The sequence below is a fragment of the Cyprinus carpio genome, unplaced genomic scaffold (genome assembly GCF_018340385.1).
Source record: "Cyprinus carpio isolate SPL01 unplaced genomic scaffold, ASM1834038v1 S000006640, whole genome shotgun sequence".
Taxonomy (NCBI): Eukaryota; Metazoa; Chordata; class Actinopteri; order Cypriniformes; family Cyprinidae; genus Cyprinus; species Cyprinus carpio.
Genome location: NW_024879268.1, coordinates 1 through 26,306, shown reverse-complemented (window position 1 = coordinate 26,306; position 26,306 = coordinate 1). Strand labels below are relative to the sequence as shown.

Genomic DNA, 26,306 nt, shown 5'->3' with positions numbered 1-26,306 from the left:
GCACCATCCTCCTCCATGCTTTGTTTGTCTGAGCAGATCTAGTAATGTACTACAGTCGTCTTCTGTATATCAGTTGTCACTTGAGAAAAGAGAACATGCAAGTAATCTGTTTATTATTTTCAGTCGCTGTAGAGGAAGTGTTCCAAATAAAATGAGTGGAGGGGAGGAAGGAGAGCAAGAAGAGGTGCTTAGAAAGAAAGAACAGGAGGGTAACCAAAAAAAAAAAAGCTTGAAAAACAAGAGAGAGAGAGAGAATGAGAGACATTAGCAACCTAGTCATGTTCATGTCAGAGGAAGTGTGAAAATCTTACACTTGTGAAATAGTTCCAGCATTAATATTAGCTGGGGAAGCACAACTATTTTGTCTCTCTGGTTGCATAAACTTACATGGAGGCTTAATGAGTCATATTAACATGAACATTCAGACATTAAAAGGTGTTTGGTCAGATGCATGTGGTTAGATTCTGGTTGTCTGGTCACACATGCACCCTCACTGGTGGGTTATGTAACAGCAGGTGTGGGGTGGGTGGGTTTTGACTGCAGTGTTACTCACAAGAATAGTAAAATCCAAAATAACCTGTTGTGTGGACCAGCCAACGATCCCCATGGGGAAAACCTCTTAATCAACATACTGTTTATTACATTTTTAATGAAAACTTGAAAATCCACAAATGGTTTGTTTGAGGGATACATTTAAAGGTACTATAGATGATAGAAAATCATCAATCATTAAAAAAAATCATTAGATCAAAGTGGTATTCATAGTGCATTTACATTCATAATGTTTTCAATGAATCCTAAATATTTATTTAAATATTCAAACAGCATAACAATAATTCTCAAGGGATAATTCATATCTTTTATTTCATAACTTCTTTGTTTATCTTAAAAAACAATCACAGATACAAACATGCAAAACCAAACAAAAATAGAGATTACATTACACAGTTAAAAGAATTAATTCATTCATGCATGCATTTATGTATGTATTTATGTGAATGGTTGGGCTATAAAGAACCTAAATTTCCTTCTTATTTAAGGGTCAGTTTGATGTTTACTTTGCAAAATCACCTTAAATAAAATGAATGCATGTAAGTCACCATCAAATTCTTGTTTTTAGTGGGATATTGCAATGTTTATTATAAATGATTTACCTGTGCTCATCATTATTTTTTTTAAAAAATCACATGCCCTCGTAATCTTTAATCAAAACAACTTTCCTCTCCCTTGCAATAACATCTCTTCTCCTCTGATTACATGTTTACCAGTGCAAGGATGGGAGAATAACCTCGCCTCACCAGCAAACTGTCACTCTAAAGACATCACTTTAATAGCAAGCGATAGCAATCAAACGATCCAGTCAATTCCTGATGGACAAAATCAAGTGCCACCCACATTTTTTCTCATTTGAGAAGCCATTTTACTCGGATATATGTCAAAATAGTTCATAAAAGATGATTGCAACTTTTTAATGCTGACTTTAATGACAAAATATGGCCCCATTTACTTGAATTCCCCTCATGACAACATTTGCACATGCACACATCTTCAATCTTACTCATGAGTAGGGTTTTGGTGGTTCAGGACTCATAATAAACTACTAATTTTCTTATTCAAGTCACTCACGGCACCCAAGACGATTGTTTAGCACCAGAGAGCTGTTGTCTTGAGCTGATGAGAATGGTGCTGTGTCATTAGTTGCTGCAAATCTTGACATCATTTCAACACTTACAATGCTGGCATGAAAATGTAAGGATAAATATGGAAATGAATAAACAAATCTGCAGTTCTCAAGCACAAAGCTAAAGATTAACCAACATTTGTTTCATGAACAATATGGTTTCTGTAAGTCTAAAAACGGCACAGTACTCCTGATGTTGTTTTAGATTTGGCTCAACTGTAGAACTAAAGGTGCTTGAATTATTCTGTTGTATACTCAACTTCAGTAAATATTTCATATGGCTCAAAAACTTTTTCCTAACATGTGGATGAACAGTCATATGCCTTTAATGTATGTGATCCATTAAGCACTTAGCTTCAGCTCCAATTTCTTGTAGCTACCAAGGAATTGGTCTTCAAAAAGCTTTTATTCCAGAAACTTCACCAGAAGTTGGTATTGCTTCAGAACCCAACACAGGACCAAAATGTATCATGCAAATATAAATAAATGAACATTAAAAAGAAATCCTTAAAATGAATACTGAGGTGCATTAAAATAACCAAGGACTCCATAGGCCCAACAATAGGCTAATTTATAAATGCAGTGTATACAGTTTTACTAAGAAAACTGATGATTTTGTTAAATATTTATGAAATTTTGATGGCTTTCATATGTTTATATGCTTTCAGGTTCATCCCTATTATTTGCATTTAACACTATTTTTTCCTGCTGTCCTAGATCCTATAAAAAATAGGCTTCTCACCCATTCTTGGGTTGCAACCGACCAGCTGAGATGCAACTGCTCCAGAGAGTTTCACCAGTCTGATGAACCCTAGAGTTGAGTATGCTTCACTTTTACTACATTTAAGACATTTTGGGTACTTAAAAAAGCCTGAGCCATGTTTCTAAAGTTTATCAAATGGCATCGATACATTATTACACTGTTTAAATATGTAATTAAATTAAGAATGCAAGAAGCTGCATATAAAACAGCAGGTGGAATCCATCCCTACCTTAACCCTTGTATACAAAATGGAGACTTCACCACTGTGCCCATTACATATATTAAGTTTTGCAAGCTAGAGGTTTTGACAGTCTTTAATGCATATGTGGACAGGGGCAAAAAAAAAAAAAAGATGTACAGTAGCAATGACTCATGTTAATTACCTTTTTGAGCGTGAACACTGTGGTTCATGATAGTTCAATGTGTTCCAAACACTATAAGTGAACACTCTTCTCTTATGAAGTACATGACCATTACACTTCATCTCAGGGATCGATAAAGCATTTATCTATTGCATAAATATATAATGTACCACTTGCTGCAGGGCTTTACAGAACTGCAAAACAAACTTAGGAAAAGGAGAATAATATGAGTCAATAGTAGAAAGAGTGCACTTCGGTCAAAGGAATATGAACAGAGGCTGTTTTTAACCACACTTTCAATGCTAAACCGATTCATTAGCCTCATTACACGTCTACTGCAATCGAAATTCATAAGTATTTGCTTAAATCAGAAGTTTTGGCTTGGAGAGGTTAATTAAACATGTCCTTCAGTCCCCCGACTGCATCTCCACAAATCATTTTCTCAATATCTTACCAGCTTGATTAGGGGGCAAGGTTACTTAGCAGCTGTTGCTATGGGGACCTGATGGAGGATGAAATGAAAAAGAGGTTAAGTAAAATGTGGTTTGGATACTGTCAGCTAATTTGTTCTCTGAAAAAGAAGAACTTTGTTTACCGGATTCAATGGGACTTAAACAGATAAATGGCAAACTCAGGTTGCTAAAAACAACTGTAAAAGATTTGTGGCCTTGAGAACACAGTTGGAAAGGAATGTTAAAGATCGCACGGTATCTTATGGTTAATCTTATGTAAATACAGATTGACCACCACCTGCACTATTATATTTTCTGAAGAAAATGTAAAAATCCTTTTGTTCATCTAAGAATTATATAAAAGGTAAGTACTGATAAGTTTAACCAAATGCATACAATTATTTACTTTACACCACATTTTTAGGTTTACATGGAAAATTATTTCCACCACTGAATCAAAAAAAAAAAAAAAAATTAATTGCAACTTTTTATCTCACAATTCTGTCATTTTATCTTGCAATTTCAAGTTTACATCTCAGAACTGTGTGATATAAAAATTCACAGTTACCTTTCTTTTTAGTCAGTGGTGGAAACGGTCTTCCATAGTTTACAGCCTTGTGTAAATTATCGTTTAAATAAATATAAATATTAATAAAACTTTTTTGATATCACTGATGGTGATAGTCCAGTCTAGTTTTCAGGAACCATCCTGGAAATGTGATTCTCAGATAAATGGTGTGACCCTGATTGTTTTAGGCCTCATTAATCTATTCTTAGCACCTGCATGGTGAAACGTTTGAAATCTCCTGTCATCCTGAGCTCGTTTCATCCGTTTTATTCTGTCTATACATCTCTTTTATGTTTATTTTCTGTCTCTCGATCCAGACTCTGATTAGATGGCTGACTCATTCTATCTCTTCAGCTCATTTATAACTCTCTTGTTGCCTGCGTTTGACTTTTTCTCACTGCATTTAAAAATACCTGATCGCTGTATCTGTTTGTCCTTATCTGCCATCCCTTCTCATACACACAATTACAAATATCCAATCTTTATCATTAATAGATAGCATCATCACCTTTTCACTGCAAGAAATATTCGCTCACACACAACCAACACTGCCTAAAAAACTTTAGTCCATCATATTTACTGTTTTCATCCCATTATTATATTTTTGAAATGTTATTATGTTTTCTCTCTTTTTAATTTTGTCTTTATCTGTAACACACCCACACGGCTTTGAGATTCAGTCCATTTCAGGGAACAGATAGTGCTGTTACATTGGCTGATCTTCTGGAATATATGCCGAGAATCAAAATAAGTTTGAGAAGCCTAAAGGCTGCTTTGGTGCATTCGCTGTAGACCACAGTGCCATGCATTAAATCATCTTTTGATCATTTGTTGAACAGATTTATAAGTTATCAAGAAAAACATTGTACACCTAAAAATAAAAATTTCAAAAGGAGGGTTCTACAGCAATGCCATAGAAGAACCATTTTGGCAAGGAAGATTTCAGTATTTTTTTTTAGTGTGAAGAACATTTTAATAATCTTAAGAAACTTTATCCACTGTAAAGGACCTTTTGTGGAATGAAAAAGTTCCATGGAAGTTAAACACTCTTCTTAGAACTATATATCAATAAAAAAAACTTGATTTTCGAATGTATCTCAGCAACATCTCAGTATAAATAATAACAATCCTTGACAACTGTTGCGTTTGGGAACTGTTAGGACATGTTTTTTTATATTAACATATTTAAAAAAAAAAAATACTATGGTGCTTTGATAACCACATTCTTCTATGGCATTTGCACTCAAAGAATTTTGATGGTACATGACAAAATCATCATTGTATTTCAAGGGTACTAGTTGTTTGTGAAATATTATGTCCATTAGCCTGTCCAATAGTTCGGCCATGATTCAGCGTAATAATCCATCTTAGAATCAGGTATGCAGTCAACAAGTGTCTGCTGATATTTTTCATTGAAGACGCACACCTGTAATAATCTCGTAATATAACTGGAATCTTCTGGAACATTATCTCATTATCTCATTATCTATCTGCCATGTGCCTTGCGCTGCTTTTATTTAACCTTATTTTTTTATTTTATTTTTTTCTATTATGTCTTTTTTACATTCCCTTATTGTATAGTTTTATCTTATATTTTATATTTGATCTAGATTTTTAGGCTCTACTGTTAGTGTTATCTGTATGCACCGGGGGTCTGAGAGTAACGCAATTTCGATTCTCTGTATGTATGTACTGTACATGTGGAAGAATTGACAATAAAGCAGACTTGACTTGACTTGATGTCTGTACATTACAGGCGTTAACGGGGCTACTTTCGCTCGCGGATGGATAAGAAGTTCGAGCCGAAGCACTAGCGGCGGAGGGACACAGAGTGGCAGTTCTTCATCTCACCGGCATCATTCAGCCAGAGTCGCTTCATAATCCTCTGCGCTGCATATGCTCTTCTATCATTATATCAAAGGCAGCCCCATGTGCTTTTAGAAACCAATGCAGCTTGGGCCATTCTTTAAGTTTTTTCTTCATGTAGACCCCTTGTAATACAATACTGTGCATGGTATCTTCAAGAATATTTAGATTTAATTTATAGACAGAGGGTCGTTCAAACGCTGCCCTTTGGTATCCGTTTAAGAGCATCATTTTTCTTCTCTCCCGCTTGACTGAAACCAAACGCAGTTTGATAGACAGAAGAGACAGCAACTGACGGCTCCAAAATGGGGGTAAGAATCTATTTTAAATGCTTGCATTTTGCACGCCATGCACTTTAAGAATAATTCAGAATGGTAATGTGTCTGTATGTATAGGCTATTTTATGTAAAATCGTTGCATTTAACAGGTGCATTCATTTGTCAGTTAACCTACACTGTACATGTTAAGCAAATAGGCTATTTATCAGTTATAGCCTACTGTGGGCGTTTTAACCCCAGACTGCGGGTTTAACATCATTGGCACTGTGAAATAACGCTGCTCTATCGTTTGGCAATTGCGTCAAGTCGGATGCGTCATGATGCACTTAAAGAGAACAAATGAAGAATACTGGTGAATATAAATGCACAAATGGGCATATGAGGTATATAGCTACATCATAATATCTAAGGCGTTTGGCATCTAAGCTAGAAACGGTAGATATAGGCGCTACTCGTGTCGAATTCGATGCAAAAAGGCGCACAGAGGTAAACGCAAAAATGACAAGAAATATCCAAATTAACCGTGATAACTAATATCACAGTGTCGCATACATTCTGGTAAGATATCACATTAACGCATATGTAGTAGTAGTAGCCTACTATAACGTTTTTGCGCCTGTGAAACGTGTCATGACAGCGCGTGAGGAACAAACGTTGACGAGCGCAGAAGGCTGATGAGCGTTTGCGCTTAACGTTTCGGGATTACATCTGTTTTAAAATGACACCAGAAAACTTGTCTTGCCGAAAAGTGATCAGTTTTCTTAGTCCTGATTTGTGAATACAGTTCGCCTACCTGTTTTTGAAAAAGCCTACACCATTTATTTCCCTTTTAATGATGATAACAACGTTTTATAGAAAGCGAAATCTTGATTATCCAGGCGAGTTTCTGCGTAATTATTTTCTGGGGAGATGTTCTATCAGTCTCCTAAAGGAAAGGCGTTAACCACAGATGGGGGTGGGGGGAGCGTATGGATTTGATGGTTGCATCGGGACTGACCCGTTTCAGTAGTTACACAGCCGACTATCCAACATGTATCACATTTATGACAAGAATTAAATCCAAAAGCGAGTCCAATTGTTCAGAGACGCGCGGACACCTGCGTCAAAATGCATGATTCACGACTGAAGCGCGAATATATCGAACTCATTTGTCACTCCAAGCGCCTTCTAGATAGTTATTTTGCGACCTTGCAATAACCAGAAGTGAACATCTAAAATTCATATTAAGAGAAACAAATTATGCAGTCTGAAATGAAATGGTAATGTTGTTACGCAAAGACCATGTTCTCCTTTGATACCTTTTCCATCGCACGCGATGGTCTGTATCTCGGTTTCTGTGTCGTTTTGACATGCTGATATCGGTCGTGATGCCCGGAGGGGTAACCGGGCTCGACGGTCGGTGACTGCGTCAAAGTGGAGGCTGATCAGTGACCGTGGAAATTCCCGAACAAGGACCGCGATTGGTCTGTGTAGCGCCACGAGGGCGGGGTCGTATTCGTAGACGCTGATGATTGATTGGTCAAGAGCCTATCAATCAATAGGTAGAGGCTGCGTGATTGGCAAGATGCGCTGGGGCCAAAATGAAGGTTTGGGGATTGAGAGGTTGGTGAGGGGTGGACTGATGCAGGGGGAGAATAAAATGAGCGTGGAAAGTGCATGATGGGGTAACGGGAGGGTGTTACCTGGTGTCACCTTGAGAGAGGCAGCTGAGTGAGTTTTTGTAGTAGACTCAGGTGCTTGGGGTTGTTGGCAATTTGTGTTAGCTGAATGTCTCTTGGAGGTTGACTGTGTTCAGAATAGCACATAGTCAGTTTTACAATTTCAGTTTACTTTTTCTTAAAAAATAAATTAATAAATTACTTTGAAACTATTTTAACTCACAACTGGGGCAGTTGTGGTTTTGGTTAGAGAGTCAGCCTTATTACCCAAAGGTTGCGGGTTCGATTCTCAGTACTTGGCAGGGAGGGGGAGCGGGTTATTTATTAATGTTTAGACTTTTGCATATTATAACCTGGAACTTGGATGTGGGAAATAATTACATTTGATCCAAAAGATGCTACAGAACACAGTTAGCTGACTAGCTGTATACGATTGTGTGCTACGCTAATATATTACTTCACAGGCATTACTGGCTTGTACTTTTAAATCCATAATATTATAAATTGACAGTTTATTGCTGGTCTGTGGTTTTACAATGCTGTAATGTTTTAAACATTTCATATTATTGTAAAGTGAGCTTAAAGGGTGCACTACTATGAAAATCACACAGCTTCAGTCTGACATCAGTAAGAAAAAGTAGAATTTCATAGATATTGTTAATAATAGTTGTTCATAATAAAATATGTATAAACTTAATACATGACCTAGATTATATATTTTGCAAAATCTTGTCAAATTAATAAATATTACATGAAATTTATGAAAAATTGTTGCTGCTCCCTATAAGCTCAGTGTGCTCTCTTTAAGCTCTTCCACATTGAACGTCTATGTAAATACTTCAGAAACAGACTTTAAATATTAACTGATGGTTGTCACTTTAAGTTAAGATAATTGATTTTCTATAGATTCTGTCAACTCAAATCTGCAGACTGGCTCTGATCTTTGGCAATAGTGTCAACTTCTTCAGATTGTAAATCAGTGAAAAATCGGGGCAAAAATTGTGTAGTGTATTCCAGCCTTAAGATATTATAGATAAGATGACATCCATTTAATAAGAGGCTTCATAATGAGGCTAGTTTCTGTGTTCATCCCTGTGAATGAAATGTTTTATTGGTTTGTTTTGTTTGATTGAATGCCTTGTTGCTTGATTTTAGTGTTCTGTTTTTTTTTTATTTTTATTTTTTTTTTTTTTTTATTGACTTTGTACCTTCTTTAAAAAGGTTGTTTAAAATAAACAAATTTTTAATAAAACATGGTGTGAGCTTAATGGGAACAGGGGTGTGATTAAAGGGTACAAACATGTACCCATCAAGCACAGCCAGACTTTTTGCATTTAATGATGTATATCTTAATTCAAATGCTTTTATTTAAAATAAAATGTAAATCTTTTAAAAGAGGTTTAAACTCCCCGTCATTACACTTGTGGAATTGTTTTGAAAACTTTTTTTTTATGTTGAGAAATGGCAGCCAATGAAATTCAGTCATACATTAATTGGTAATTAATTATCTGTATTTATAATCATTCTTAATGTATTTTTGAAGTAGTTAGCCTACATTATATTAGTGTTTAACCGAAGATGCTACAGAAAGCTGTTTATGTCGTTGTTACACATTTTATATTACACTGGTTGTGGCAAGTAAAGTTTCAATACTTGGAGTTATTACAGTTGCAGTTGAGGAAGGATAAATTACGCTGTTTCATATAAACAATGTCAAATTCTGCATGTCCATTTGACAGCCCACATAGAGGAACACTATAATGTTAAAAACGTATAAATACTCAGTAAATATCAAACTATTAGAAACAAAGTAATAGTGACACATGATAAAAATACAGTTACTCATACTTGTGTTTTTGCGATTTTACTGCCAGATCTAATATAGCCAGTACAGCATCGTCTTTTAGTTTAAATCTCTCTAAAAAATCCTGCTTCAAACTGTGTCTTCCTTAAAAACGAATTTGTGGTAAAATGAAGCAAACAAACGAAATGGCCAGGTTCTTATTAAAAGATAAAGTTCATCCACTCTTTCCTAATGTTAGGATCAGAAGGAAGGCACATATCTGGGTTTTCCAGTACTAGAGGCAGTGATGTAGGAGCAGGCGTTGATCTTCTTCTGCAGAGGCGGGCTTTTGGCACACTATGATGTCATAATGTGACAAAATCCAAAACAAGTCATTTTAGCAGCTTGGCTGTTATATAAGCCACTTTAAGACTAACTAGAAGGTTTCGAGTTCTGACACTTACAGGATGTATGTACTGTATAGTAAAATGACTTCTTATATGTCAAAAGATCGAGGAAAATTTGATATCTCAATTCATGACCCCATTGTACATGAAATTTTGAAGTAGAAAAAGTATATTTTCTTGTGAAATGTACTCCAATAGTCTCAGTTTTATTTACTGTACAACTTTGAAGTAACTTTTTTTTTTACTGTGTACTGTGTAATTTATGATTACTCCCTGAATTAATCATGCAGCGTAATGATTGAAATGTTTATAGTTGCACAATGTGTTCTGTTTCACATACTAGTTTAAAAAAAATAGTAGGCAGTATACAGTATAAGCTGATAATATTCCACTGTAGCCAAGATTTTGAGCTTTGAAATGGTAACGGGACAGGCTGATACAGTAAAGGAATAAGGTGGGAAGGGCAGGAGAGGTGAACGCTGGGGTAACGTCAGGCGGTTACCTGATGTCACCTTCTGAACAGCAGTGAAGCAGCTTTAGGAGGCTCAGGTGCTCGGGGTTGTCGGCAATTAGTATGATGTGAATGTTTCTTGGAGGGTGACTCTGCGCTGCCCTTGAGACATGTGTCCAAAGACGCAAGCCTGTCTGAAGGCTTCAAGTCACTGCAGGTGATCAGGATGTTTAGAATAGCAGGAAACCAGGCTTTCTTTTGGTTTTAGTTTTCTAAAATTTCACTATGGTGTCTGCCACCATTTCGTTTTGTTAATAAATCACTTTGTTTAAATATGGCAACAATGGAGTTTAAGTATCTGTTTACATAACTTTACATGTTGCATGACTGATAATTGTGTATCCAATAAGAAACAGACTGGTGGTGAAAAGTCTTATAACTGATGGTTGTGTAATGGATGCCGTTCAATAGCTCATTCTCACTGAGTGATTTTGGATATGTATGTGTGCGTATACTTTCCACTAAAGCACACAATCACGCCTTATTTTGTGTCCAAGCCTGGGGTCATATGAAGCAAAGCTAGCAGACACGCTATCAGTCAATTTACCAGACACCGACATGATGTCATATCCTGTAGGACCTTCAAGGTCAGCCAGTAAGCTTATTTGATTGGCCGTAAATGTCAATAGCAGGTTTTAATCAGTTTGTTCCATGCCAAGGTTGTTTTCCTGTATATTTAGCAAACCACGGTGACCACAATTGCATCAACAAACAGTCTGGTGTGCGCTAAAATGAATTCGCTCAGTTTTATTATACTAAGATTTAAATTCTAATTCCTTAGAAATTTTAGTAGCAAAAACGATTGTGGCATTTTTAGCCACAAGGAAGTTTTAAAATATCTATATAAAATATAGATATATAACACACAAAAATATAACACACATGTAATGTTTATTTTTCTTCAAGTTTATATCAAGTTTTATTTGTAGTATTTCACTCATATATTCAAATGAGCTAGTGAATTATTTAACATGTGATAGAAAACATTTCTCATTTGACCCTAAAATGAATGAAAAAAATATTTTTGTTTAAATTATAGTTAAAAACGAAACCTATTTTAGGACCAGTTATTGCATTTGGACTATTTTCAAGCAATTAACCACATGTATTATTATTCTCAATTAAGATGTTCATTAATTGTAAGTCGCTTTGGATAAAAGCGTCTGCTAAATGATTAAATGTAAATGTAAATTAGTTCCCATTACTATAATACAGTCATTTTACTGTATGACTGTATAACCTACTGTATGCAAAGGTTTTTATTCAAATGAACATATTTGTGCTCATTTATTTATATTTATTATTATTTATTTTTTTGTATTGTAATAAGAATTTGAGGGGAGGGCTATGTAAAAAAAAAAAAATCACAATGGTCATCAAAAATAGACTTAACTCTTTTAAGGAAAGCCTTAATTTGTTTGATTTTGTGGTTATGATTAGAATAGGTTACATGAGATTTGACTCAGTATTTTAATTGAACATTTGTATAAAACACTAAAACCTAAGCCAAGCTGTCTTGTTCGCTGAACAAATTTGGTGTCAAAGCAATTTTCACTGAAAAATTCTAGTAAATTTCACAAACAGTTCACAAAAAGAACTGGCAAGTAATACATTGAATTAAACATGAAATTTTGTAGTAGAAAAGCTTAAATAGTATTTTCATGCAAAGCATACTCATATAATCTTTATTTACAAGTTTGATTTTTTGCAGTGTACATCACATCTGTTATCAAACACTTTCTTACTAAAGTGATCTTTCACATACAGAACAGAGACATTTTTTAATTCACACCCATGCTTTAGGAATCCATTGCACACTAACATACTAATTTCAACTTTGGCTAAATTGAATGCATGCACAGTATGCTTCATTTCTGGACATAACTCACACGCACTTAAATTAAACACCCTGCATTCTCTTACTTCATGATTTTAGCTTTTCTACTGCTACATAATGGATAGCTCTAATATTTAATTAGTCATTTAGTCTCAGCATTCATATGTGGTTTGTTTTATTGGTATTTTATGTGTAGTTATCCAGAAGCAAGGTTTCTTTAGAAGGTTTATGGAATCCATTACTGTGTGTTTTTCCATGTCCTTAAGTTCATTAGATGAGCTCTTGTGCAGAGATAATTGATTGAGTAATTAATAGTAAAATTATCTAGCATTTGCTGAGTTTTTCAGTGTAGATTTATGTGAGGGAAACGAATATCAATAGTGTTATGTGAAGATACAAATATTTAAATCTAAAATTTCACAACAGTTCAGATTTCACAAGCGACAACCACAAATGTTTGGTATCATTGACATCAAACCTTGCAAAACACATTGATGAGTAATGATTTATATTTTGGTTTGTTCCTCAAACAAAGCTAAAGACAGGTTTAGAACAACATGAGGGTGAGGAAATGAATCATTTCATAATGCATCTCTGGGAGAACTAATAATACAAGCTTGCAGCAAGTATGACACATTGAATGAAATGGAACATTTTGAATTAAAAAGACTGTATTTTCTGGTAAAATGCATTCCAGTAATCTTTTATTTACAGTTTTAGTGAATCATTTGACCAAAAAAGACTTGCAATACGGCACACAAATCTTATAGACTACATGAATAGTGTTTTTCATTTTTAGAGTTTCATACATATCCATGTTCACCATTAAAGGCAGAGTAGGTGATTTGGTTCAAAAACATTTTTATTATGCTGTTTGAAAGTTTCTTCACATCCTGATAGCAATCACTTCACTCTCAGAAATAAAAGTACAGCAGCTGTCGCTGGGGCGGGTCATTTTTGTACCCATTAGGTTCTAATATGTACACTTTAAGTACTAATATGTACCTTTAAGGCACCAAAATGGACCATTTAGGTACAAATATGTACCTTTTGAAAAGGTACCGCCCCAGTGACAGCTGCTGTACCTTTATTTCTGAGAGTGTATGTTAAGTGGTCAAAATTTATTTATATGTATTAATATCATCTGTGGAACGTGTAGGACCATAAAATGTTTGTCCAATCAAAATGTTCGGTCCGAAGATTATGATAGGCTGTCCTATCTGGCTGTCAAAACATATATTTGCATACCTCCGTGCTGCTGCGTACCATGTTTGCGCAGACATGATACGTCATCAGCGAGTTCCAGTGAGAATGAAAGGCCTTTTTATTGTAATATTATGAGTGAGAGTGAATAAATGATGGCAGATTTTTCATTTCTGAGTGAACTATTTCTGTAACATTAACATGATGGTCTCAGACTCAAGCTCTCGTCCAGAAACCTCTTAAAATTCAGTCGTAATCTTAATCAGGTCTGAGACCAAACCCACTGGATTTACTAGTATGGAGCAGCTACAGTTCTCCACACATCCTGTGACACAGCGGCCAGTGGGCTTGGACGTGAATGTGGACGTGTCCCTCGTCTGATCTCAGGGTCACGAATGAGTTTGAGTCTGTAACTGTGATGCTTGTGTGCATGAGCGATGAAGAGAGGACTGCAGACAGTCGAATGGATGATGTTTCATGAAGGACGATACAGCGATAACACTGTGTACCAGTACATGGCTGTGCTATAAAGTTGATTAGACTACATTAGACAGCAAACTATAAACAAAGCGGGTGGATGAATTAAGACAAAATAAATATAAAAATAGACAGTGTACAGTGTATCTCAAAGCATCTGAGCGATCTCTATGTATGAATAAGAGAAAAGCAGGAGCAGGATTACGGTTGTTCAGTAGGTTAATCCAGACTGTAGTAAACAGTCTTAATCCTGCGTTGCCGTTTCACCCACAGGATAGAAAGAGGAAAAACCCTTGACAGATGGTCAAACTGTTTCAACACACGCCACAAGAGTGCTGCAATCTTGGCCTTTTTGTGTTTTGTAATGTTTGTGGTCTTATTTTTATCATTTCTTGTTTTTTTCTGTCTTTTTTTTAACAAAGGAAATACTGTCTGTTAAACATGATGATGAAAATAGCAGTTTTATTTTAGCATCACTGCAATACTCATCATTTTTGTTAAAAATTATTAGATTTTCCGCTCTCATGCTAATTTTAGTTAAAGTTTTAGTAATTTTTTTAATGTCTATATAGTTTTTGTTACTTTTAATTTCGGTTTTAGTTTTAGTTATTTTCGTACATAAATTTTACTAAATTAAAATCTTAGAAATCTTGCCTTGGAAACTAGATGAAATAAAATAAGTTTAAGTTTTTATATTTTATCTTATTTCAGTTAACTTTTTTTTTTTCAAGTAACACTATCTTTTAGTTATTTATTTATTTATTTTTGGTTATAGTTTTAGTAAACTATAATAACCTTGGAACGTAGTTCATTTAAAATAAGCTGCCACTTAAACAGAGTTTATTATCATTTAAAGTTTTCAATATTTTTACATTGTTTATTAAGGATTGTTTCATTTGTTTTCCCCCGTGTTTTGTTTTAATAATATAATAGTTCCTGACTATTACTGAGTTACTAATTTAAAAGCTTCAATTGGGTAAATTTATATTTTGGGGGATCAATTGATTTTTATTTATTTTTTATTTAATAATTTTTGTTTAATTGAAGTCAAAATTTATAATAAGCATAAATCATTAATTTTAGATTAGAGTGCCAATAAATTTGCTCTGTTTTTATAACATTCAATGTTTATATTCCATTACATTTTTTATAGAAATTTTTATGTACCGTTGAACAGTATGATGAGCATAAATGACAAAAGCTGCTAATAAAATACAAACTATTTCTATTTTAAATATTAAATATTTATGATAATTCAATGTTCATTATCTATCAATGGTAAAATTTAAATATTAACTACTTTGGATAAAGTTTATTCAGACGTGGCCTTAATGTATTAAAATCTAAGCACTCATAAAATGTATTCCTTTAATATTATTTTAGTTGTTTAGAATGCAATATGAATGCATTTTAAGTATTGCACATAAACATGTAAGCATGCTGGTGTGCTGTAATGGTGGATTTGACTGTAATGCCGTCTGGTTGTGCATTCAAGCTAAAATAGGTCACAGAAGCACACATGGCAAATCAGAGGATGCCACATCAATGCAAAGCCCTAATGTGGATTGAAGCGCACTAGGCCACCCTCAGTGGCCCCCACGCTCACACCACCCCCCGTATCCCGCATGGGGTTCCTGTTAAAGCTTCACGGTTTCAAAGACAATCATGATAGTGGATGAAGCATTATCTGGTTGGCATTTCCCCTCTCATCCTCATTCATGGAGAGCATCGCCTCCTCAGTTCCTGGACCGTGTGTCTCTCGCAATGCAGCTGAAGATGCTTAGCATGATAATGCTTAAATATGAGCCCATCTGCATGTTATTATGTTACAGTTTCACCTGGGACATATTTTGTTAATGTTCTGATTCTGAAGCTGAATCTGTCATATATGGAAAAAGTCCTGCTACTATTTGTGCCCCAAAAAGGTTTTGAATTCCATTTTACCAGCATTTCAAAAATAGCCACTATTTATTATTTTTATAACATCTTGGTTTTACAGTCATAATTGATGTCTGTATATATGCTGGAATAGATTTTTATTTGACAAATAAAAACAGTAATTTCAGCTTTTTCTGAAAGTTCATATATGTGTTAAAAATAAAAAAGCGTTTGTTTTGTATACGGAAATGTAATATATGACATACTGCCCTATATCAAGAGTGATATTGCCATATGTTACTTATAAGGCGATATATAGTTTTCACACACTGTATGTACATTTTTTGGATAGTGAAGTTTATAACATATATAAAATCCCCACAGTAAACTTTGTATATGTACATAGTGTTAAAATACTATATATCTGATGATTTTGTGTTGTATTATATGTAGCATATATGTCAGCAATATATATTTTGTTTATATACATGCAGCTTTATTAAAACAACATAAAAAATCTCTTTGTTTTTGTAAAAAGAATTTTTTAATACATGTCTATCGTTTATATTTACTAATACAATAGCATGTATTGATGGGTTTTTGCATGGGTATACATGTACATGATATATATATGTCCAAAAATGTATTACAAATACATACCGTTTATATTTGTATGGGCTAGATAATGTATGAAATTGTCCTCATTTCTAATAGGTTTCATGTATGTTTTTACTTCATACTACGATATATTTCATATATGGAAATTACGGTAACACTTTACAATAAGGTCTCATTTGTTAACCTTAATTAATGAACTAACATGAACAACAGCATTTATTAGTCTTTGTTAATGTTAGTTAATAAAAATGTTCATGTTAGCTCACAGTGTGTTAACTAATGTTAACAGATTAAACGTTTGATTTTAATAATGTATTAGCAAATGTTAAATTTAATATTAACTTAGATTAATAAATGCTGTATAAGTATTGTTCATGTTAACTAATATAGCTAAATAATGTTAACAAATTAAACCTTATTATAAAGTGTTACCTTAATATGTACATATATAATATTTACTTATGCGTTCCAGTGTTAGCTGGCTTTCTTCTCGGTCTGATTCCGTAGCTGATCTAAGAATAATCCTACATTTTTTCTTCCAGTATGGACGGTCGGACAGCTACCGCGTGGCAACCACGCAGGACACAAATGAGAAGGAGTCTCCCAAAAAGGGAAAGGGAGGAAAAGATCTGGATGACCTGAAGAAGGAAGTACCACTGGTAAGACACATCGACACATATCATACATGTTTATGTTTTTGTATGAATCTTCAAATGCACTCTTTGACAATCAGTGACCTGTAGTGAATAATTTTATATTGCACGTTCTGTTTCACTTGAGTAATTTTGCCACAGTGCTCATAGGCTCAGAGTTCAGTGCCTCATAAATGAATTTAAGTACATCATACTGTATTGATTTTCATATACTGTTTTGCCTTGAATCAAATGTAGTGAGATTGTGGTTCAGTCTTTGTGGTCGGATACACTCTATAGCAGCTCATCCTTTCTTTGTACAAATAAAACTCTCTTTTCTTTTTTTCTCCAGACAGAGCATAAGATGTCAATTGAAGAAGTATGCCGAAAATTCAACACTGACATTGTACAGGTGAGCTTCTCACGTCAGCAGCGAACAATTTAAGCCATTTAAATCATGTAAACAAGCCAGCTGTTTCAAATGATGGTATTGTAGCGCAACATTAAAATGAATCTTAAAATCCAAAAATAGTATTACAGGAATAAAGGCTTTTTCCTAGAATGAAGGTGTGGTTTTGAGAATAAAGTCATAACATTTTGAGATTAAAGTACTAATATTTAGGGAATAAAGTTACAATTCTAAGAATGATATCAAAGTATCATTAGATTAAATTAATAATATTCTGAGAATCAACAAAGTGAAGTGAAGTCGAAGACTGGTTGTCATTTTTCTGAATGTCTGTCTGGTTCTTTCTCCTGAATAAATTCAGTTTCCTTCATAATTGCGGACGTGTCCAGATCCTAAAGATAACTCGATGCTGATGCACTGAAAGACCAAGGATTTCTATATTGGTGAAAGTTTAATTGAACTAAAATCATCCATTTCCTCACTGATGAGGCTGCCCTGGCGCCCTATTCCTATTATTACCTATATTGTGATTTGTTTTATATTTCAACAATATTCACATAAAATTACATCTTCTATCTCCTGTTTTTTTGGAATAGTTCACCCAAAAATGAAAATACAGTCATCATTTGTTCATCCTTATATAAACCTGTATGACTTCCTTTCTTCTGTGAGATGCAAAAGATGATATTTTGAAAAATGTGTATGTGTTTGTTAAATACAATGTAAGTCAATGGAGTTTATTTAGCCCCAATTTAGTTTTGAAATTTTTAACTGTCCTGACTTCCTTTAATCTTGTAACATTAAGTCTGTATTGTCAAATTTAAATGAATGAATTCTTGTAATGGAGCAACTTTATTACCTACAACGTATAGTTAAGGTTTTTTATGAATAAACACAAGAATAACTTTTATATCATTATATATCAAGATCATTGGTTATCCACAACACTATTTAAGAAAAACCATTAAAAGTTGATACATCAAGGCTTTGATTAACTGTTATTTTGTTCATCTTTGATTAATGTTTGTTTGCTCATATATGTTTTTCCCCACAATAAAATCCTAAAGGGCTTTGATCATAAAACTATGTATTTAAATATCATCTTTCTAAGATGTATTATTAGGATATATAGAGTGACAGCTGATTTTTACATGCATTTTATGTAAGTAATCTGATATACTGTTCATTGATACTGATACACTTAACATTGTTTACATTAAAAGCTATCAGAATTTCATCTTACTGGCCATATAAATATCATATATATAAATATCATAATATTTATGTTCATTTTGGGCCTCTGAATGAAATTGAGGTGTTTTTCTTCCTCAAGTATGAGCTCCATAATCTCACTATATCACACTATATGAGCCATAAAAGCCTGATGTATCAAATATGATACTTAAAAAAAAAAACAACTACTAACCTTTTAAGATTTGTAAACATTTGGTCTAAAGCTTCAATAAACTATTCTATAAAAAAAAAAAAAAAAAAAAAAAAAAAAAGATTTTTCTGGTTATTATTTCATATGTAAGGCTTCACAGTTAACGTCATCCAAAGCAACTTAAAGGGACAGTCCACCCAGAAATGTCACCATTGACTCACAGAAGAAGATATTTTGAAGAATGTTTGTAACCAAACAGTTGACAGTCTCCGTTGAATTCCATAATATGTCAAAAATACAGTGGAGGTCAATAGGGATCAGACACTGTTTGTTTACTCAGGTAAACTATCCCTTTAACAGTGAACTATTTTCACCTTAATGAGCTTATGTGAAGTACTAAAGTTTTAAAAGAGGGACTGTGATCTCAACAAAACACAGCGACGCCATCGCCCCCTAGTGGCAGTGCAGTAGTGTTTGACACAAACTCTTGAATCAGATTACTTTTAACACTCTCTTGTCCACTGAAGGGTCTGACTAATGCCAAGGCGGCGGAGTACCTCGCTCGGGATGGTCCCAATGCTCTCACCCCACCCCCTACCACCCCAGAGTGGGTCAAATTCTGCCGACAGCTCTTCGGAGGATTCTCCATCCTGCTGTGGATCGGAGCCATCCTCTGCTTCCTGGCCTACGCCATCCAGGCCGCCACGGAGGACGAGCCTGCCAATGACAATGTGAGGACTCATGCATGCACACAAAAGCATGAAATTGCACAAAATATGCATTATGCTACTGTTTAGAATAGGCCAGATTTAGGACAAATGTTCTGTGAGTAGATAAGGCCATGTTTATGACATAATCAGTAATCCTATTCTTTCCTAATCTAGTCTTTTATTTTGTAATCGGTTTTATTTTTGTAAATAATACTGCATTAAAAATAATTAATTCCTTTTATAGTGTGTTTAGTTTGGTGAAAAGCCATGGGTGGCAGAAAGCATTTTGAAGAGATTGGGTTGAAAACAAAAACAAAGACAAAACATTTTCAGTCCCTGCCTCACTAAATGAGAAAAAACAGCAATATTGTGAAATAGTATTACCATTTAAAATAACTCTTTTCTAAGTGAATATGTTTTAAAATTTATTCTTGTGATGCAAAGCTGAGTTTTCAGCATCATTACTCCAGTCTTCAGTGTCACACAGTTGCTGAATCGAACTCCTTAAAAAACATACTGACTCCACACCTTTAAAAGGTAGTGCATTTCATTACTACATTTATAAATTTAGCATACACTTTCAGCTCAAGCAACTTACAAATAAAGAAAATAACAAACTATTTTTGTAATATGAATAAATATTTTTCACTTTTTCAGTATGTGGCATCTTGGAGTTTATATACCTCAATTAAAACACAAACTCTTCAAAGTAACAAAAAAACTAAGATTATTCCTTATATCATGAAAAAAATATTTAAACTTGTAATCATTTGTCTCAAATTCCCAATTGCATTGCCTACTGTACTTCTATGAACTGTACTAGAATAAACACTGTGACTAGAAACAGGAAAAGAAACATTGATGCATGCAAAATATAGAGAAAAACTGCCTTGATGTCATAATCATTCATGGTTTGCTTCAGATGAATGATTTTTGGGTGAATCAGAGAAATCAGGGTCAGTGACCTCTTGAGGATTTTCTCCACATTAATCTGATAACCTGACTTTTCTGTCTCTCTCTCTCTGCTCTACAGTTGTATCTGGGGATTGTGCTGTCTGCTGTGGTCATCATCACCGGCTGCTTCTCCTACTTCCAGGAGGCCAAGAGCTCAAAGATCATGGAGTCTTTCAAGAACATGGTTCCCCAGGTACACCAAAACTGCACCAAAAAATGTTTCTCTAATCTCTCCATTGGCCTCAGAGTCGTTGGAGGCTGAAATTGAAAAGTGTGTGTGTGTGTGTGTGTGTGTGTGTGTGTGTGTGTGTGTGTGTGTGTGTGTGTGTGTGTGTGTGTGTGTGTGTGTGTGTGTGTGTGTGTGTGTGTGGTCCGCAGCAAGCATTAGTGATCCGTGAAGGTGAGAAGCTCCAGATTAACGCTGAGGAGGTGGTGGCTGGTGATCTGGTGGAGGTGAAGGGAGGAGACAGGATCCCTGCTGACCTCAGGATCATCTCTGGCCATGGATGCAAGGTACAGCATCTAAACAAAAAAAACATAGATGGAAATATTTATTACGATCACTTACAGTCTATCTATCTATCTATCTATCTATCTATCTATCTATCTATCTATCTATCTATCTATCTATCTATCTATCTATCTGTCTGTCTGTCTGTCTGTCTGTTGTTCTATTGTTCATTCTGTCTGTATGTCTATCTATCTATCTATCTATCTATCTATCTATCTATCTATCTGTCTGTCTGTCTGTCTGTCTGTCTGTCTGTTGTTCTATTGTTCATTCTGTCTGTATGTCTATCTATCTATCTATCTGACTGTAAGGCCTGAAAAACCTCAAAGTTCAATATTTTAAAGCACTTCTAAACTTTCAGACAAGGCTCAATCAAAGCAACAGCAGTTTATAACACACATATATATCTATTTTATAATTTTTCAGGTTGATAACTCCTCCCTGACGGGCGAATCAGAGCCTCAGACCAGGTCACCTGACTGCACCCATGACAACCCTCTGGAAACCCGTAACATCGCCTTCTTCTCCACCAACTGCGTTGAGGGTACGGTTGCCATAGCAGCTGCATCACTGCTCCATTTTCTTCTCCATGCTGTGTCACTCGCACTCTCTTTTACAGCTTTGGTACATTTCTCAAATCATCCTTGACATTTGCAAAATAGTAAGTGCATTTCTCAAAACAACTCGTACAAATAGCAAAACACCATGGATTACCTTCAAAAGCCAGTCTCTTGCTCAAAATCATCTCAAACATCTCTCATAAATAAATAATAAATATCTGTCAATGAACATGTCAATGCCATCAGAATGACAAGTCCTTGTGTCACTGTTTACAGATAAGACAAATTGCTTAGTCATGTTGTCAATATAACAGTGTACTCTGGAGGGATATTCTGATGTAAACTATGGCAACATTTTGGATGACAAATTACAAAAGTACAAATTTACACATTACTGTATGTGGGATATTGATTGAAAGAGACTGGATAGAATTCCTAGTTACACTTTTACTAGTGGTCTGACCAAAAAAAAAAAAAAAAACCCTCTACAATGTCATTGTAATATAGATAAGGAAAAAAAGAAATATGGGCACAAAGATGAAAATAAAAAATAAGTCCACTGTCAGAATTTGTAACTCTTGTGTTGTGCTCTGTCTGTACAGTATATGCTTTCCAACTGAAGAGTCATGAGATGAACCTTTGAGCTATTTCAGAGAAATGGTTTATCATTGGTTGATCTACATTCTCTTCATTAGTCAAGATTCACTTGCACAATTCATGCCAAAATTACAAAAAGTATAATAATAATGTGTAAGATAAAATGTGCTTGGCAGTTTATGACAACTAGATGAACCATTTTGCATTTAATGACTTATACGATGAACTAAAGACTAGATGTTTTGAGGGGTAAGACTACTGCACAGAAAACTATATAATACATTTTGAGCAACATGACATTAGCTACAGATAATGTAGGAAACCACAGATAAATGTGCATAATCAATTTCATTAATGTACAAACTGGCAGTTTATAGTTGGAAAATGGTTTTATGATGTGTATAAATGACTAGATGATGTGGAGGTTGTACAAGTAGTTTTGAGAATTTCATTGCTGATTTGAGAATAGCACCAAAGTGACTGAGAAAAACTGTATTATTTAATTTCCGGTTCTTTATGAACTCATCTTATCCGATCGATTTCTGCTTTTTCATTTCACCCTTCTTCCTATCTCTCTATTTTTCCCTGGTGGGTAGTGTTTTTTTTTTATTTATTTTTTTTTTTTTGCCAAGAACAGCCATAGAGGAAAATTGTTGTCATGACAACAACCTCTCACTTCTGCGCCCCATCTTGCCACTTGTCTACTGCCCACGCAATTGCTCACACCCTCGTTTTTCACTCTGTTTTCCCACTCATTTCTCTTTTGGCTTCGTTTTGATGATAAAACACTAATCATTTCAGATCTGACTGAATAAATGAATAATACTGCAGGAGCTAATGGCATTTTCTTCTCTGTATTACTATCACCACTGAATTCCAAATGAGGTTTCATCATTTGTTCATCTAATCTTTCACAGGTATTCTACCTTCAGAATTATGCTTAATGTTCATTATAACAAATCCAGCTGCTTTAATGAAAGCAATTACATGTATAGTTCTCTCAGAAATGACTGGTTTCCCTCTCAGTCAGTGTAATCGTGTCTGCAGCTCTTGTCAGTTGTGTAATTCTGTTGTTTTGATGGGTCAGGAAACCTGACATACGCCCACTGCTCAGCAGGGTGGCAGTGTTTTGGTGATCTCAGACAATGTCCTTCCTTTGTATTCAGACTCAGCTCCAGGGTGACACTCTTCTGCCACCATGTGGTGAATTAGAGGATTACACATGATCATTATGAGGCTTCTAGAACTCTTTCATGTCATGACAAGACATCAATCAGGATGTCATACTGGATATTTTTACACATTGTATTAAAATATTAAAAGACTAAATAAAAAACAAAAGAGCTAATATGAGACATTAATTTTAATTTCTTAAGGATTTAGTGTTTTTGTATTTAAAGAGAGATTTATTTGGTCAAATCTAATATTCAAATAACACCATGCAGTAGTGGTCAATAAATTTGTAAAAAATTACACAATCTTTTACAAATATTTTTTAATAAATTAATGTTTATTCAGCACGAAAGCTTTAAATTCATCAAAAGTAACAGTAAAGACATTACAATGTTGCAAAAGATTTCTATTTCAAATAAATTCTGTTCTTTTGAATTATATATTCATCAAAGAATATAAGAAAAAGTTAATTTTTTCACAAAAAAATTAAGCAGCACAACTGTTTTCCTCATTGATAATAATGATAAATGTTTCTAAGCTGCAGATTATATTAGAATGATTTCTGAAGAATCATGTGAAGCTGAAGTCTGGAGTAATGATGCTGAACATTCAGCTTTGATCACAGGAATAAATTACATTTTAAAACATATTACAACAAAAACAGTTATTTAAAAAACAAATATTTCACAATATTGCTGTTTTTACTGTATTTTTGATAAAAATAAATAAATAAATGTGGCCTTAATAAGAGACTTATTTCAAAAACTTACAAAAAAAGTCTTATCAACAATGGTGGTTTGTATATTATATATAATTTGTATTATTTTATAATTTGTAAGGCAAAATAAGGGATTTTCTTTGCCCAGTAATAGAAACATTAACGTTACTGCCAAACCTATAACTAAAAGTTGTATAATCTATGAACAACTAGAAATACTACTACTAAATATTGCAGCATAAAATAGTATAGGTCACACATTTTATCACTCCACACACTCTTTCTTCTCACATAATAAAATAATATCAACTAAGTCGTCATGTGATTATTGGGATAATGTCATCTGATCATCTGTTCTCTTCTCCTGTCAGGTACCGCTCGTGGGATTGTCGTCTGCACTGGTGACCGAACCGTCATGGGCCGCATTGCTACTCTGACCTCCGGCCTAGAGACCGGAAAGACCCCCATCGCCAAGGAGATCGAGCATTTCATCCAGATCATCACCGGCGTGGCCGTCTTCCTGGGCGTCTCCTTCTTCATCCTGTCAATCATCCTGGGCTACAGCTGGCTGGAGGCCGTCATCTTCCTCATCGGCATCATCGTGGCCAATGTGCCTGAGGGACTGCTGGCCACCGTCACTGTGAGGACTCCTGGTTTCTCCCTCTCTTTCTCCGTGTCAGGATTTTGTAGTGTGTATTGGTGTCTCTGCAAGTGTTTAAATGGATTTTTGTTTTTTATTGTTAATGTGTGTTTGTCGTCTTTTTTGTTTCTTTTTCTTTTCTTCATGGCTTTGTTTGGAATGGACATATGTACTATGTATTTCAAAGTATGTACTGCATACTGGCTACTCAGTATGCGAAATATTATGTGAAACATTACGCCATATGTAACGATAAATATTTAATACAGTAGTGTGCTAGATTATATTCACTATATTAATTCACAAGGGACAATAATATGTCAGTAAATAAATAAATGCGTCTTTAAATGTCACTTTAGCCTTAATTTAATGCATAATTAAGTGAGAGACTTCTTTCAGAAACATTAGAAATCTTACAGATCACAAACCTTTAAACAATAAAAAGTGTGTTTTATATTAAAAAAGAAAGAAGTAAAAAATAAATAAATAAATAAATAATTAAATTATAATTAAATTAAATTAAATTATTGGCATTCAAAAGAAATATATATATATATATATATATATATATATATATATATATATATATATATTATATATATATATATATATATATATATAATATATATTAGGGCTGTCAAATGATTAATCACGATTAATCACATCCAAAATAAAAGTTTTGTTTACATAATATATGTGTGTATACTGTGTATATTTATTATGTATATATAAATACACACACATGCATGTATATATTTAAGAAGAATATGTTATGTTATATATTAAATATATTTATATATAATATAAAATATAAGAATATAAATATATAAATGTATATACATGTAAATATTTCTAAATATATAATTATGTGTGTGTATTTATATATACATAATAAATATACCCTGTACACATACATATATTATGTAAACAAAACTTTTATTTTGGATGTGATTAATCGTGGATTAATCATTTGACAGCCCTAATATATATATATATATATATATATATATATATATATAAATTTCGAATGCCAATATTTTTAATTTATTTAATTTATTTATTAAATCATGTTTGATATTTCATTTATTCATCACAGGGGAATAGAGAATTTCCCTGTTCAGTAGTAGGTAGATTAAAAAATAAATAATAATAATTAATAATAATAATTTTGCAGTACTAGTCAGGTGAGGTCAGGTTACAGGAAAGTCAGACTACCACAGTTCTCTAGTAGTGTGCCATTCTGAACATATTCTCACACTTTTATTTTTTTTGATTTTTTTTTTTTTCTTTTTTGTTTTTTGTTTATTTCTTTTCTTCGTGTGTAACTCTTGACAGTGTTAGTGAGTGTTGTGGCTTCTCGTCTGTGGTCGTGTGGTGTCAGTATACGCTCCAGTAGTGTTGAATATCATCGTGTGTGTTCTTGAACTGTATTCCCTCTCTCTAATCCTTCATATCTGTGACCCTTCGTGACTCTTTCACTGTCTCTCTTTCTCTCTGTCTGTTCCTCTCTTTCTCTTCCTGTGTTCTTTTACAGACTCTCACTGTTGAAAGCCTAGGCCAATATGAAAATCTGACAAAGTATTACTCTGTGGTATTTCTAGTTGCCTGTGCGAGCTAGTGGCTGCCACATAGAGACCGATGGGTCTCTGGCTGTGCATTGGGGCTGGCCTGCGCCT

The 26,306-nt window shown here is 34.1% G+C and overlaps 1 protein-coding gene across 1 annotated transcript; it reads left to right on the top strand.

Annotated features, from left to right (window-relative positions):
* The first annotated feature begins 5,668 nt into the window (after positions 1 to 5,668).
* On the top strand, positions 5,669 to 26,263 carry LOC109065990 (sodium/potassium-transporting ATPase subunit alpha-3-like). Its single transcript, XM_042755107.1, has 9 exons — positions 5,669 to 6,003; positions 16,885 to 17,001; positions 17,327 to 17,386; positions 19,295 to 19,498; positions 20,511 to 20,624; positions 20,810 to 20,944; positions 21,369 to 21,486; positions 24,362 to 24,630; positions 26,165 to 26,263. Exons 1-9 carry the CDS (start codon positions 5,998 to 6,000, stop codon positions 26,246 to 26,248), a joined length of 1,107 nt encoding a protein of 368 aa, XP_042611041.1. The 5' UTR covers positions 5,669 to 5,997; the 3' UTR covers positions 26,249 to 26,263.
* Positions 26,264 to 26,306: the final 43 nt, after the last annotated feature.